Below are 16,143 nucleotides of genomic sequence, written 5' to 3' on the forward strand. Positions count from 1 at the left end.
ATCAATTGGGTATAGATGTTTATGTTGCCGTGCCAGTACTATCCCCGTAATGTATTTGCTCTTACCCTATACCCTATACCTTGGAAATATGTGTTTTACAAGCACTTTCGAGAATAATATTTTAATTAATCTTTCTTTTTCCATTTCTTACCAGTGCCAAAGGGCATGCCGAACTCCAGTCCACAATCCCCGACACCATCACTGAATGGAAAGCCAGCGCGTTCTGCCTGGCGCCGGACACCGGTTTCGGCCTCTCCCCCACCACTTCTCTGACTGCCTTCCAGCCCTTCTTCACAGATATGACGCTTCCATACTCTGTCATTCGTGGTGAGACTTTCCAATTGAAGGTCACCGTGTTCAACTACTTGGACCAGTGCATACGAGTAAGGCTTTTTTATGTTCATTTCTCCAAACTTTATTGAGCAAAGTGCAGGACACCAAAACTATTTGGCATCTGCTGAAATATACTGGACTGCTTGGATAAGCCTTTATTCTGTTCTTATCCAATGTTTAGAAATGCCAGGGGCATAAACAATTTAAATCATTTGGCCAGCAAAAAAACAGGACAGTTCAAAGTCTAAGCAGACATAAGGGTGGTGGTTAGTTAATATAAACAATCTACTGGGCATATGTGGTCACCAAACTAGCAGATAGCTCCCTCCTGTGAGATGAACAAATGGTAAATTAGTGTTTCTGACCAAATGGAAAATTTAGTGATAATAGGAACTTACCTTTTTTGACAACACTTGATACACAATAGGGTTGTCTTGACATAACCTTGTGGCTATCCAATCTCGGTTGAGTTTGCTATTGAGGGTAACATGGTAGCATTGTGGGTTATTTAGCTGCAGATGCTAGTGTAACTGGTTGCTATGTGATGTCACATAGAACATGAAATGTAGATGTCACATAGAACATGGAATATGGAATGCAAATTAACCTCTTCGATGCTCATGACGGGTCCTGGCCGTCATGAGTCACGGTGGGCATGTGCTGATGACGGCCGGGAGCCGTCATGACCGCGCCCGCAATAGGAATGTTCATCACTGTGGCGGAATTCACGCCGCAGTGATGAGGTTAGGCACAAGCTGGTCAGTTGCTAATTGATACTTGATGGATGAGGCTTCTAATAAAGTATCACCTTCCTTGACCCACAATTAGTGTATGGCTATGCTTGTTTACACGTTACACATTTTATTGCACAGCAACGTTTATATAGTGCCTACTACCCCATGTGGGACGTTGAGGCACTTGTCTACATGGGTAGCACACAGGGTATGTGGTTGGAAGTGTGCTGTCTTTATTTTTATATCGTGAGCGAAGTGTTTGCAGGTCACGCGTGAGGGCCTCTGAGGTGCGGTTATCATGTCATGAGACACATCGCTTAGCAGTGTGATGGATGAGGAAGTGTGAGAGAGAGGCACATAGTTTAGGGTTTTCAGTAAAAGGGTCCCTTTGAGCAGCTCTGCAGGTCCTTGTGTCAAATTTCTCACATTCATAGTTCATTTATCTGGATACTACACTGGGTTGTCCATTCTGAGATACTCTGTTTAATGTTTTTGGTCCTGAGCGGGCATAGTTTAAATGGAGAAATGGTGGAGAAATCTGCTGGCATGAACTTTGTTAATACCATTCCATATCTGATTCTCAGTATGAGATTTCAAGAAGTGATCATATGGTGTAGCTTATTGGGACCTGCTGTGGTGAACTAAGTTAAAGTGATCCATTGGCCAGATACATGTGTCCGATCTCTTCAGAATCGCCATGTATGTTCAGATGCTACAGAACTGGGGGGTGGATATGGCCCTTACCAGCATTGTTTTATGTGAGTGTAAGAGTGTCAAGCAGTGAACATATTATGCAGCGTCTATGAACTACAATTGTCTGACTGCTGAGTGCTAAATTATAAATTTTAGTTTGGGTAATAAATTGTACGTTATTGTAATTGTATCTCTACGCCGATGAGATGTTGTCGCACTTTATACCCAGTTGCATGCTAATCTGGAGCTCAGGGTTAGTGAGTTTTATTTTTTTGCTTCTAGAATTTTTTTAATCTAGGGATCAGGGAATAGATTGAGGGTTCTGAGGTGTGCTCTCTTTAATGGTGAGACCTTCATGTCTGTGTTGTCCTTTTCTTGACAGGTCAGCATCCACCTGGATAAATCAGAAGACTACCATGCAAAACCTACCAAAAAGGAGGAGGAGGGATACTGCATTCCTGCCAATGAGAGGGTCACTGTCTCCTGGGATGTATCCCCAAAAACCCTTGGTAAGGACTGTTTCAAATATGGTCTTCGGTCGGGCCCTCATAGCATCACTCGCCTTCCCTGGTGTGGCTTGCCTTTCGTCAGACAAGCTCTGGCACTGACACAATAATCCTAACAGAAAATAGATACTTACATCTTTTCCATGCATTGAACCTACTAAATTCTGGAGTTCTCGATGGCGGTAGAAATGATCGCACTAGAGTAGATGAACACATGGAACTTTACTCTACTGCAAAAATATTGCCCTGCATCTGCTGGCCATTGTCCTGACAGTGATAACCAAGGGCCTCATGTCTCAAAGGACAGGTTGCAAGTAGGGAGCACAAGTGTTGCATCTTTTGCAATGTGACTCACTTACTAATCAGTCAAGTCACACAAATGTAAATTCCTAGAGGGTTGCAAAACCTTCTGCCTACCAAATATTACTGAGTCAGCTTGGGTTTTGTCTCTCTCTATGAATGGCTGCTAAAGAAGATCTGGAGGCCGGCGAGGGCTAGCAGATCTCAGCCCCCTGCGTTTGCATTCCCGGAATGTGAATTATTTTTGTTAAAAGCAGCCAAATCCCATTAAAGGCATATGTGTTTCTTTTTTTAAAACTAACATGCTGGGAAAACATTGAGGGATGGTATCTGACCACGAGTATTTGCCCACAGCTGTGGTCATAAACCACTGATATGTCTCATGGCAATTCACATGTAGGAGCCGGGTGGCCGTTTCATGCTTGTTCATATTTACAGTTTGGAAAAGGTTGCCAGGACAAACCCCCTTATACACGTTAGAACTACTTTCTAAAAGGGCATTTTTACATTATAAAAAGGTATTTTGCAGTCACAACCCCTGACATTATGTGAATTGTTGGCTTCTCCAAAGCTACAGAACTACCATTCCCAAAAAGGAGGGATGCTCCGGTTGTCTCCCCATTCAGACCTGTGCTGCTTCATATAAGTAGATTCTTAATGTAAGGAAATCCTCGTTGAGTGGAAGGATCTTCTAATCTTCACCATATTCTTTCTGCTGCCTAACGTATAGGACATTTGCAATGGAATGGAGACATTCCTGCTGGAACATTGATGTTCATATCTCTTCTGTGACCTAAACAGATCCTTATGGAGAAGCTCCCATAAAGATAATGAACTCCTAAATTAATTTTCTAAACATGAATACGTCATGTGTCCTCCTAAAGGAATCTCAAACCTTTGCTTGGGTTTAGGGGAAGAGATTTAGATTTTTTGTTCCTTCTCTTTGTCGCCTTGATTTGCCTTTTTCTGCTGCTGTCTATTTCAGGAGACGTGAATTTCACAGTTAGCGCCGAGACACTGAAGGGAGAAGGTCTGTGCGGGAACCAAATTGTTGCCCACGATGTGCACAGGAAGGATACAGTCGTCAAACCGCTTCTGGTTGAGGTAATGTAGGGGTTACGTGTGCTCTTGACACTTATTTCAGTGGGATCTTTCTTATATCTGGCATACAATGCTTGCTGAGAGACTTCACAGATATAAGCCAACATTTCCTGCTGCTGCCTTCCCAATTTTTCTCAATTTTCCATTTCTGCCTGGTGCAAATCTTAATTCTCTGTCCTGTGTGTTATTCTGTTTTGCAGCCTGAAGGGATAGAGAAGGAAGATACTGTCAATGCTCTGATCTGTGTAAAAGGTGGGTTAATCACATCTGATGGGTAGTACTCTTGTTAAATTAGTCTTCACACACAACACGCTTTACACTTTAATGTTAGAGCTCTGCAAATAAGTTCAGGCTTGACCTGTGGCACAACGGCTATTCCAGTCCTGAGACCCACGCAAAGTACAAGCAATGTACATCAATTCTAAGCAGCTGCAGCCTCTGTCATAACACATTTCTGATACTGCTTTTTATCTCTGACCCATAGCAACCATGCAGTGCCACACACAGCTCTTTCAATGTGCTTTAATCCTGTTTTCTACTACCCTCTGACATTCCTGTTCTACAGCCTACATACAGCTCGTTCAAAGCATCTCAACCCTGTTTTTAAGCTCCCTATGAACTTTTGGTGTTCTAAACCCCATGAAACTCTTTTAATGAGCCCTGTTTCTGACTTTGATTACCCTCTGGCCTTCTAGGAATAGTGTTGACATACAATCCTTCCACTTTACCCTAACCCTGGCCTGCATCTTGCTTATCTATTCCACTAATGGTTCCCAAACAGCCCTATAAAGTGTCCCTCTCCTAAAACTTATCCTGGAAGCTTCCATCCCCTCCTATTTGGGCACCACCTCAAAATACAATTGTAGATGTGGAAGACAGTGTTTTATGCAGTGAATATTGTCTAAATGTATTCAGACACATTAATCTCTAGTGCAAGGATTTGAATTGTTGCAAAATACTAATGTGTTATATTTATAGAGATTAGACTTATTTTAAGTTCTGTATCAATTCCTCACCAAGAAAGAAGGAAATGAGGATTTGCAAAGCAGGGTGAGCTCAGCTACCCTCGCAAACCTTTGGTGCACCAAATCAGAAAACACTTCCTATGTCTCAGACCATGTCTTATGTTATCTTTTAGCTGGAAGCCCTGTTTCCGAAAAGATTCACCTGAAGGTTCCAGAGAATATGGTGGAAGGATCCGCCCGGGCTTATTACTCCGTTGTTGGTAAGTGATTGCTGAGATCCTCACACCCCTACGGTCCCTGTCGTAGAATGTAAAGGCGCCTACATTGACACATCAGTTCCATCAACCCTGCATCCTCTGCGTTACCCTTTCTTCCTGCTTTGACCACACAAATGTCATAAGGCTCTCAATTGGTGACTGGCTTCTGGTTGAGCTACAGGTCTTCTCCATCCGGCCAATATTATTTAATATGTCAGTCAAATATTGGTTGTAGCAGAATCAAATTAAAAGAAGACTAAGCAAAGTCAACCCCTGCTCTGCACAATGTAATCTCAAATATAGAAATGATAGAAATGTAAAAAGAGATAAGTATTTAGCCAGTTTTCTGCGGCCCTTATTTCGGTGCAGTGCGGGCGTTCTAAGGAGTGGGCGGGGCATGCGCCGGCCGTTGGACGTTCGCAGCACCAGCCAGGTAGTGCTCGCGACGGCCAACGGCCGACCAGAGCACAGAAGGGGTTAAAAGTAACTGTGGGAAACTATAATGGTATACCATGCTGAGCCTCTCCACACCTCTACTGGAGCCCAACTGGTTTTATCCTGTGCTATCCGCTCTTAACAGGGTGATCATGTAAAGAGTACAGATACTGTGTGCGAAACTGTATGAGATGTCTTGTTTGGTGATGCTCTTCTGCCATCTCTAAAGCACCACACATTGTGGTGGACGACAATGCAAGCGTATTCAGAAAAGATTGTGAGTGCTGTAACAGGGACAGTCACTAGGAACATAGCTATGACAGTGTAATGCTATGCTAGACTGTAAAAGAAGATTTGTCAGACCTCTGAACCTTCTCCATCCTGCAGGGGACCTCATGGGAACCGTCATCCAGAACTTGCACCATCTCCTGCAGATGCCCTGTGGCTGCGGCGAGCAGAACATAGCCCTTTTAACCCCCAACATCTATGTCCTGGATTATTTGAACAAAACCGGGCAACTGACCGATGAATTAAAATCCAAGGCGACTGAGTACTTGATAAGCGGTGAGTGATGGAATTATCCATCTAGTCGGTTATTACTTGAACTGAAGGATTGTGCGTTTGTGCTCATATCAAAGACATCACAGAGGAGACAAGTGCCATTAGCCCTAATGTAGCACCTTCTTCAGGGTTCATGGGGCTAGACTATAGCCTGATTTTGACAGAGGGAGGATGTCCTTTGATCTGTCTTTGTGTGGACAATATGTAACTCAGCTGCTCACACAGCTGTTAGTAACTAACTTTGTTATGTGCTGATTATCTTCCTTCCCCTAGGTTATCAAAAGCAGCTGCGGTTCAAGCACTCCGATGGCAGCTACAGTGCATTTGGCCCTCCTGGGCAGGGAAATACCTGGTGAGTACTTAGCAGTGGTAAGCAACCCACGTCCCTTCCCCTATATGACTGGGAGACTTCCCAACACGGATCGACCCAAGAAAGATCCGCACTGGAGAACTCCATCTCCCTATATTGACAAACCTTAGAAAGTAAATCCTTTATCACTCAATGTGATCTAGTGGATCTTTGTTCTGGCTCTGAAGATCTTCCTCCCCTGTAGAGGTCAAAGGAGTACTGCACGCACGCCTATTGAAGTCTCGCCATTGGACACCATAGTTGGTGTCACTGATAAGTATTTGCCTAATATTCCAGGAGTGTGGAGTTTGCTTTTTCCCTGTTGAGCTCCTCGGAGTGCCTTTGACGATTTTCACTCAGAAGCTTGATGCTTTATCAGAAAATTATTATTTCTTTGTTTCTCTCCTTCAGGCTGACAGCCTTTGTGCTCAAGTCCTTCGCTCAGGCCAGGCATCACATTTTCATAGAAGAGAAGCAACTATCAGAACCCCTGCACTGGCTCGCGTCCCATCAGAAGGACAACGGCTGCTTCCAGAGTGTGGGGACGCTCTTCAACAACGCCTTGAAGGTGACTAGTTACCCAGGCTGCTCTAGTGTGGGGTGAAAGAGGTCTTTGTGTGTGAGAGTGTGTAAGGGTATGGGCCATAGTTCTGCTCAAAATGGAGCTATCGAGGCATTTGAGCGAGTAGTGTTTGGTAGACTTGAACCTCCTGAGCAGCCATGTAAATCCTAGAAGATCAGTATCCGACTCCCACAATCCTAAGGAAATTATGAACTGGCAAATTCTGTACATTGTTCACTGGTGGACTGGGTCATTTTCCTATTACAAGCCCTTTGTGACTTGACAGTTCTGAGAAGACTTGGACCCACTGTGTGCCATGCTCTGATTTGCATCGATGGGTACCCATAACCGGGTCAATTACAGTAAAACCACAGTGTCTCAGCACAGACGCTAAGGCTGACATATTGCGCCAATACTGAGGAGAGCACATTAGTGAAAGATAGATCTGTGGTTTTAATGCTCTGCCTTACACTGGACGTGAACCCACATTACTTTGAAGAGGGGGCAAAGTGCCCAAGGCAGTGCAAATGCCTGTTGCGCCAATGGGGCACTAGCTATGATAGGGCACCTGGTGTAATTCTACGCAATTAGCAAACTCAGACTTCTGTGAAATGTGTTTAAATTGTTTAAGAAAAACTTAAATTAACATTTATTTACATACACACCTGCCAGTGACCTCTTTTTACAGTGCTTGATGTCTTCCTTGGTGTTGGATGCTATGAACCCTTGATAAAGATTGGGGAAGTCCTTCAAGGAAGTTAGGGCCATATGTATCAACAAACTATTTTGCATTTCCTAAATAGCGATTTTTAAGGAATCGCTTTTTAGGAATTGCAAAATGGTATGTATGAAAAAAATCGCTTTTTTTAGCGATTCCTTAAGCTTCCTTATTTGAGAATTCGCATTTAGCGAATTCGCAAATAAGGAATAATTTCCAATGCATTCCTATGGGCCAGGAGGCCCATAGGAATGAATGCAAAAGAATTCTCAAATTGCGAATTCGCATTTTGCTAATCGCAATTTGAGAATTATTGCAAGGGTGCAGGGGTGTCTCAAAGACACCCTGCTGCACCCCTGAAATGTACATGTGTGTGCATATGGCGCACATACATGCCCTATGGGCATGTGTGTGCATCACAAGCCACCTTTAAAAATGCCGATTAGTGCATTTTTGGAAGAATTCTCAAGTTACCATCAACTACAAGTTGGTAGTAATTTGCGAATTCTTAACCACAATTCGCAAGCCAAAAATGCTACATACATAGCATTTAAGGAATCGCAAAATTGCGATTCCCTAAATGCTATGGAAAAATAAGGAATCGCACAAGTTTGCAATTCCCTATTTTGGGAATGTTTCATACATCCCAAAACATGCAAAAAGGCCTTTTGCGATTCGCAAAGGCCGAAATTCGTACAAACGGCTTGATACATATGGCCCTTAGATCCCAGGATTTGCCTGACTATTCTCTGGTTTGGACAGGCGTTCTGAACTTTACTCAAAATTGATTGGTAATGTACTCCTTGTTCATAACTGAGGGTAAACACATTTTTCAAATTTAATTGTGTGCATTAGGGTATCACCTTCTGATCCTAGGTGTAGACAAAATGAATAAGTTGCGCCCCCACATGGGGGAAGCATCCCATTTATGCACTGCCTTGGTCCCTGATTCGGAAAGTGCTCCAATTTGTCAAAAGTTCCTTCAAAAAAGTAAACACTTCCGGCCGCATTTATGACGTTTGGGGTAGGGCAGTGCGTCAAAACAAAAGGGGAGGAATGTGTTATATCTATGGGATACGGTGCATTCCTGTCCTTTTCCCAAGCGCCAGCACACAATCAGCTACCATGCGCCAACGCTGACACCCATGCACCAATGTGCAAGGGTGCCTGCATTGCGGGGCTGATTGATTTTATGCAGGAAGGAATACCTTCCTGCACAAAATCAATCAATTCTGGCAATTTCCTATTTAAAATGCAGCACACATAGAAAAAGGAAAAAACAAGAAGAAATGAAAACCCTGGGGTGGCATTAGATTCTGATGCATTCCTAGGTTTAACATACTCGTAAATCTGGGATTGCGTCAGATTACATGGGTGTTGTGTGGGAACACCCACAGCAACACCCATGGAACACTGTGTGAAAGGGGCACATATTTACAAGGCCACGAAAAGCCACACAAAGTGGTTTTACCCGCCTAGAGACCCTCACGGGTGGTTGTTCGCGCTTTACAAATGTGGATTATTATTATTATGATTATTATTATTAAGGTGTCATAAATAGCAACCATTATGTGGAGATATTATTTGTGGATGGGACTAAGGGGCAGATGTATCAAGCATTTTGCGACTCGCAATGGCCGAAATTCGCCGAATTTCGGCCTTTGCGAATCGCAAATGGTCTTTTTGCATGTTTTTTAATGTATCAAAAATTCGCAAAATAAGAAATCGCAAAGATTTGCGATTCCTTAATTTGCCATAGCATTTAAGGAATCACAAATTTTGCGATTCCTTAAATGCTATGTAAGAAGCATTTTTCTTTTGCGAATTTTGGTTAAGGAATCGCAAATTACCACCGACTTGTAGTTGATGGTAATTTGCGAAGTCCTCAACAAATGCACAAATTTGCATTTTTTAAGGTGGCATGTGACGCGAACACATGCCCATGGGGCATGTATGTGTGCCATATGCACACATATGTACATTTCAGGGGTGCAGCAGGGTGTCTTTCAGACACCCCTGCACCCTTAATATAATACTCAAATTGCGATTAGCAAATTGCGAATTCGCAAATTGAGAATTACTTCAAAATCATTCCTATGGACCTCCTGGCCCATAGGAATGCATGGAAAATTATTCCTTATTTGCGAATTCGCAAAATGCGAATTTGCAAATAAGGAAGTGTAAGGAATCGCACAAAAATAGCGATTTTTTTCATACATTCCATTTTGCGATTTCTAAATAGCGATTCCTTAAAAATCGCTATTTAGGAATCGCAAAAGGGAATCTTGATACATCTGCCCCCAAATACCTTGGCTTGCCTCACTCTTGCACTTTGCAATTTTGCACACCTCCAAATATGCCACTACTTTTCACATCAGGACAGGGAATCCTGGACCCGCATATACATTGGTCTATTTGTTGCTCCGCTCTCAGACTTTTGAGCATGTTTTATTTTTACTATGTATTAAAATCCAGTGGTGGCTGGTGAGACTTGAAAGTGGTGAGGCGTAAAAGTTTGTGTTGAGTGACTTGTGGCGAGCGAACGCCCGAGTCGGAAAGCCACAAGGGGGATTCAGGGGGGTGCTCCCCCCGAGAAAAATTTGTAAAAAGAGCGACAAATGGTGGATTTTCAAGCGTATTTGAGAAAGCAAGAAGGTAAATAAAGCAATTTTTTAATTTTAGTTTTAACATCAATAATGCTAACTAATATCACTGCAAATAATCTTTGTGACAACCTCACATTTCTCACATGTGAGATCCTGTTTTGATCTAAAAGAAACATTTTAGATATGGATGTTGCATGAAACAAACACAGCATTTCTCTGCAAAAATGGCTATAATAGCCTCTCACACCACTTATTTTCAAAATAAATTAAAAGAAAATCGTATTTAAAACAGTTTTCTTAGGAATTATTCAATGTCATCAGGGCAAGAATCTCTGCAGAGCAGAGCTGGCTCTATAAGGGGACCCATAAAATTCTGGGGCCCTGTGCCAGAGCTGAGCCCACTTTCTCAATGCCGTAAACCGTCTCTGACCAGGCCTGATGCTTTGTTTATGTCCTGGCGCATGGCTTGCATTTTATTTCTTGCATTTGGAAGTCCTTGTTTTTATCAAACCACTTTACGTAGGCTGAAAGCCATTTTCAGGCCATAAACAAACAGTTCTGAGGATCACCTCTTCTTTTCCCTTCCAAATGACTCTCACCTTCCTTTCCATTCTCTGCATGCATCTTTACTCAGAGCACAACATTCCCTAACACATGCTTATGTTTGCCTTAATCACTATTGACTTTCTGCAAATTGCCCACAAACCACTTTAAAGATAAAAACCTCACCTTTATTGGAAAGTGATACCCCTGCAACTTAACACTACCTACTCTAGCTTATTTATAAATGCCACCAAATATTTGCATGAACTCACATGCCCCCTCTTAACCCTCTATTGTCCAACCCATCTAATAGTGACGCAGGGCACCACACAAATAAATAACACGCGCCTTTGGCACATTCTGTGACAGAGCCTGTTAAAGATAAAGCGTGGCCCATTTCACGTCAATTCATGGAGCCCCCTCCCTTCCAGGAGCAAGTACCAATACCATGATGTAACATAGCTTTAAAACAAATAAATAGGGCAAAAACCACAATCAACAACCCCCTATATAAAGGAAGATTGTGATCACAAGAAGTAGGCAACAAAGGATAGCCTGAAAGCTCTTCGCCAGCCTGGACTTTGAGATGTAGGCTCCAACAACCCACGCCTCCCCCTTCCCCTCCCCCTCTACACCTCTCCCTGTCCCCCAAACATATGCAGTATCTGGGGCCCATTTTTCTTGAAAGAGATTTATTGCACTGACACCAGCTCTGTCCTGTGCAAAAGGTAAACAATAAATACATGTACATGTGCAGGGACATTACTCGTGCTGCACAGCCATGTCTAAAAATATAAATAAGTCCATACATTTTAAAACAGTCACAAGACTTTTGACAAGAAAGTAAGAAATAATTGTGCAAAACTTTTATCTTTTTTTCAAAAATAAAATCCTGAAGTTGGATTTTCTTTCTCAACATAAAAAAGATAATGCCCTCTCACCATGGGAGTCCTCTCCCATGGCGAGGGGGGAATTTTTAGCTTTTACTGTTGCTTACTGACAGGGTTTGCCTGACAAAAAACCTGCTATATGTCTGCCCATTCTAATTGGGCAGGCTGGCATATAGCCATTTCTCCAATGACCCTTTCTCTGTTGGATCGTCAGAGAAGATTGGCCTCCAGGGGCAGTGTCAGAGTAGTGCTGCCATATTTAAATTTGGCTCTAAATTGTCTGTATGTTGTTTAACATACAAAAAACTTTTCTACTTGATATGCACTGTCAACATTGATATCTAGTTTATTTCTAGTACTCCACAAAAAAAACCATAAAACAAATGCATACGTATTACATAGAAAGAGGGAACAGGAAGGTCATTATACTCAAATAGCTTAGACTTCCTTGTGAAATTCTTATGATCTAGTTAAGACATCCAGAACCACCCCACCAACATGCAAAGAAGTGTTACTTTGACAAAGTTATGGAGATTTTCACCCAGTGACCTTTAAAATCAGAAGGAATTTTTCTCCCGCCTGCCACCAAAAAATCAGTATTTTTTTTAGCAGGGCAGTTTTTGTGTCTCCTAATACTGAAAGCAAATCCAGCTTTGAATTTGAAACTGGATTTGTAAAGTGATGTCTTGGTGCTAGACAGACCACCGATAAAGACAATAGCACAGCGAAAAAGGGAAAAGCCAGATTTTAAGGGACTTCCTGAACGGAGGCAGATTGGCGATGCTGTAGTCGTTTGATTTTTCATTGTCTGAAGTTTGGTAAGAATAGAATTCTTGATAGCAGGGGATAGCCTACCACGGGTTGTCTAATGGCTGCTATGCGCAACTGTTCACAGTCAAGATGAAGTGGAGCAGGGGAATAGTAACCAAAGGTGGCATAAATTGATTGCGCAAGAGGATATCACTGACGAGCCTTGATTGTCCATCTAGAGAAGCATGTGTATCTTAACTCCCCGGCTTTTTACATTAGAAACAGAAGAGGGACAGGGACCAAATTCAGGAGGCCGGACGGTAGATTGTCAGAGTTGCTGCATCTCAGTGTTGCTGGTGTTAAATTTCAGATAATGGGAGCATTTCCATATGTGAATGGATATATGGCAGTTTGATAATGACGTTATGCCATTGAGAATTTTGCTAAGTCTTAGCAGAAGTTGAGAGTCATTAGTGTAGGTATACATTTCCAACCTGAAAGAACAAACCAGTGAAACCAGAGGTCTCAGATAAATGTTTGAAAGGGTAAGGGGACAAACTCAAGTCTTGGGGTACGCGACATAAAAGGTTAAAAGGGGAACACAATTGTGCTAAAGAAACCTGTTGAGATCTGCCAAAGGAGTCATGCGAACCAGCTAAGAATGTTATCCTGGATACCGACAGCAAGACATTGGCTGAGAAGGAGCTGGTGGTCCATGATATCAAACGCCATGGACTGATCCAACAGTCTCATTGCATTACAATATCTGTTGTCAGCATCTATGTGCAAATCCTCCACTGCTTCCAGCAAAGCTAATTCCATGCATCTATTAGGCATTTTCTCTCAAAAAGATGCTAAGTTAAATAAGGAAAGCTAAAATAGAAACTACATATAATTCCTGAACAATGCTATCTTTTAAATGTTATTGCTAAGCATACTGATATTTCAAATGTGTTTCCATAGTGTCCCCTTACTGTCTTTGACGTAGGTGTAAGGTAAAGATGACACAGGCACCCCTGGAATGAAACAGCATCTACTGCTGAAGCAACTGAGTTACTTCAGAGTGTGAAGTCAATAGATTGTCTGTCAGCTGCATGTCCAGGCTGGGGCTTCTCTGCTGTCCTGGAATGTACACAGACATTTTACTTCTGGAGTTATATACACGTTCAATGACTTTCTCACTTTTGTCACTAAAGTCTGTTCATTGAAACATATGGAAGACAACATTATATTTCATGATAAATCATAACTTAACTTTAGAACCAATTATTGGCTCTATGAGTTTACGAAAAGTATGTAAAAAGCATTGGTGCATTCCTCTTAAAATCTGAATAATTGGATCCTCCCATGCTTTTTTATTAGTGTATATGGTGTCCTCTAGCAGGCAAAACTCCAGACTAAAAGATTTTAAAAAGATAACTACAGTGAAAATAAAACAGATAACTGTCTAACACGAGGAATGGAAGATATCAAGATTCTTGGGCTAGATGTATGAATATAGAAATAGTGATTGCCTAATTGCAGTTTTTTACGAATCGCAATTAGGAAATCACTATTATTAATGTATGAAACTCATTTGAGTTTTATTAACAATTCTTAGTGGGTCACAAATGGACCTCCATTATGAATATCAATGAGGTAGGCCACAATTTGTGACCGACCACAGTTCGCTCACCTCAAAGGGATGGTGGCCTGCTGGTGTCAGCAGACCACTATGTCTGTCCTTGCTTTTAAATAAAACAATATATATTTTGTTTAAACACAGCCTAATTCCTTAAAGGAAAAAAGGTTGCGTTTACAAAAAATATATAAAAACTTTCAAGTTTCATTTTCTAAGAGTAGGCAGTAGTCCCTTGGACCATTGCCTGCTCTTAAATAATATTTCTTCAACCATTCTCAAAGGGGAAGGGGTCCCTTGCGGACCCCTTTCCATTTGTGAATGGGCTACCACCAACATTCAATTGCCAGACATTTTGTACTGTTTTGAGACTACATTTCATTTGCAAAACATTTGTACGTAACATTCCAATTCCGTACTAGGAAGGAACGCCCTCAACATGCCCCTTTCAAATTCTGAATCACAAAACCCAATTTGCGATTACAGAAGCAAGGTAGAGAATCGCAATTTCGGCTTTGTACATCACAGAAAGCATTTTGAAGTCACAAACAGCCAGATTGGCTGAATCTGGCATTTTGCAACTTCAAAATGCTTCGCACATCTAGCCCCTTTGATGATATCATTCAATTTAGTGTTGAGATGTGAAAGAGTCCCTCCTGCATTAGAATGAAAGTACTCCATATGAGATGGAATGATACACTACTCTACAAATAGATTGAAGAGAGAGAAATTTAGGCCCACATGCACCAACAATGCCATTTGCGAGTCCTTATTAGCGAAAAATAAGGATTCACTAATAAGGAATAGCAAAAGGCTATGCATGAAGAAATTGCTAAAAAAATTGTGATTTCTTAATATTCCTTGATTGCGACTCGCAATTAAGGAATACCTTCCCATGCATTCCTATGGGCCTAGAGGCCCATAGGAATGCATGGGAAGACATTCTCAAGTTGTGAATCGCAATTAGCAAATCGCAAATTGAGAATGCAATTTCAAGGGTGCAGGGGTGTCCAAAGGACACCCTGTTGCACCCCTGAAATTGATCTGTGCACATATGTTGCGCACACACATGCCCCTAGGGCATGTGTGTGCGCAACATGAAACTTTGAAAAATGCACAAATGTGCATTTTTCAATTTTTTTGCAAATTACCATGAAGTTGAACTTCATGGTAATTTGCTACTCCTATTAGCAAAATCGCTAATTTTTTTACTTTGATGCATTGCATTTAAGGAATCTCAATTTGGGATTCCTTAAATGCAATCGCAATTTAAGGAATCTCAATTTAGAGTTCCTTAAATGGCGATTTTTGCATTTGGGATGATGCATCCCAAATGCAAAAATACCGGTCGCAAAGGGGCAGATTCTGAGAATTTGCTACTCCTATTAGCAAAATCGCAAATTTCTTTACTTTGATGCATTGCATTTAAGGAATCTCAATTTGGGATTCCTTAAATGCAATCGCAATTTAAGGAATCTCAATTTAGAGATTCCTTAAATTGCGATTTTGCATTTGGGATGATGCATCCCAAATGCAAAAATACCGGTCGCAAAGGGGCAGATTCTGAGAATCTGCCCGTTTGCGACCGGTTTTTAGCTTGATGCTTGTGGCTGTTACTCCAATGGGATCAGCCACATCACTTTATGGACACGGTAAAGATTTGGTAACCATAGGTCGGCAGGGACCTCTGCTGTACGGCCAGACATAAAGGGAATTTGATTTTGCGACTTGACAATTTTCCAAGTTTTTTTTTATTTGTTAAAAAGAAACATGGGTAAAAGAAGAAAAAAGTGATGGTTACCTTTTAATGTTTTCAAATAGAAAAAAATTAAAAAGCAATTGGGAAGTTCACCCCTTATTGTCAATTCGTGAAAATACAATATTTTCCCCTAGTGGTCCGAATGAGTAGAATGTGTTCCCAATTTCCATCATAATCCTTTGTCAATTTGTTACTGTTTTATCAAATGTGTCTGTTGGTCTGTCTGCATTTCTGATTGGATGCAGGACAGAAATGATTAAACTGTGCTTTGCTTCCTGGTTTTAGCTTAATCTTACTTTACATTCTTTTATTCACAGGGTGGTGTGAATGATGATACCGCGCTTGCAGCCTACGTCACTATCGCCCTGCTGGAGTACCCGCTCCCTTCAACAGTATGTACAGAGCTTGTTTGATTCACATTATTCACTTTTGTGGTTTGGAAACACCCCCTTCCCAAGTTGAT

At 41.6% G+C, this 16,143-nt stretch overlaps 1 protein-coding gene across 1 annotated transcript in view; it reads left to right on the top strand.

The window, feature by feature from the left end:
• The window catches only part of LOC144767996 (alpha-2-macroglobulin-like), a 111,271-nt gene that overhangs the window by 69,870 nt on the left and 25,258 nt on the right, over nt 1-16,143 (top strand). The window contains exons 19-27 of the mRNA XM_078651387.1: nt 155-383; nt 2,143-2,269; nt 3,552-3,670; nt 3,868-3,919; nt 4,806-4,892; nt 5,712-5,888; nt 6,159-6,237; nt 6,646-6,802; nt 15,998-16,072. Coding sequence (XP_078507513.1) covers nt 155-383; nt 2,143-2,269; nt 3,552-3,670; nt 3,868-3,919; nt 4,806-4,892; nt 5,712-5,888; nt 6,159-6,237; nt 6,646-6,802; nt 15,998-16,072 — 1,102 coding nt within the window. The remainder of the gene's footprint in view (nt 1-154; nt 384-2,142; nt 2,270-3,551; nt 3,671-3,867; nt 3,920-4,805; nt 4,893-5,711; nt 5,889-6,158; nt 6,238-6,645; nt 6,803-15,997; nt 16,073-16,143) is intronic.

This window comes from Lissotriton helveticus, chromosome 7 (assembly GCF_964261635.1).
Source record: "Lissotriton helveticus chromosome 7, aLisHel1.1, whole genome shotgun sequence".
In the NCBI taxonomy this organism is placed as follows: domain Eukaryota; kingdom Metazoa; phylum Chordata; class Amphibia; order Caudata; family Salamandridae; genus Lissotriton; species Lissotriton helveticus.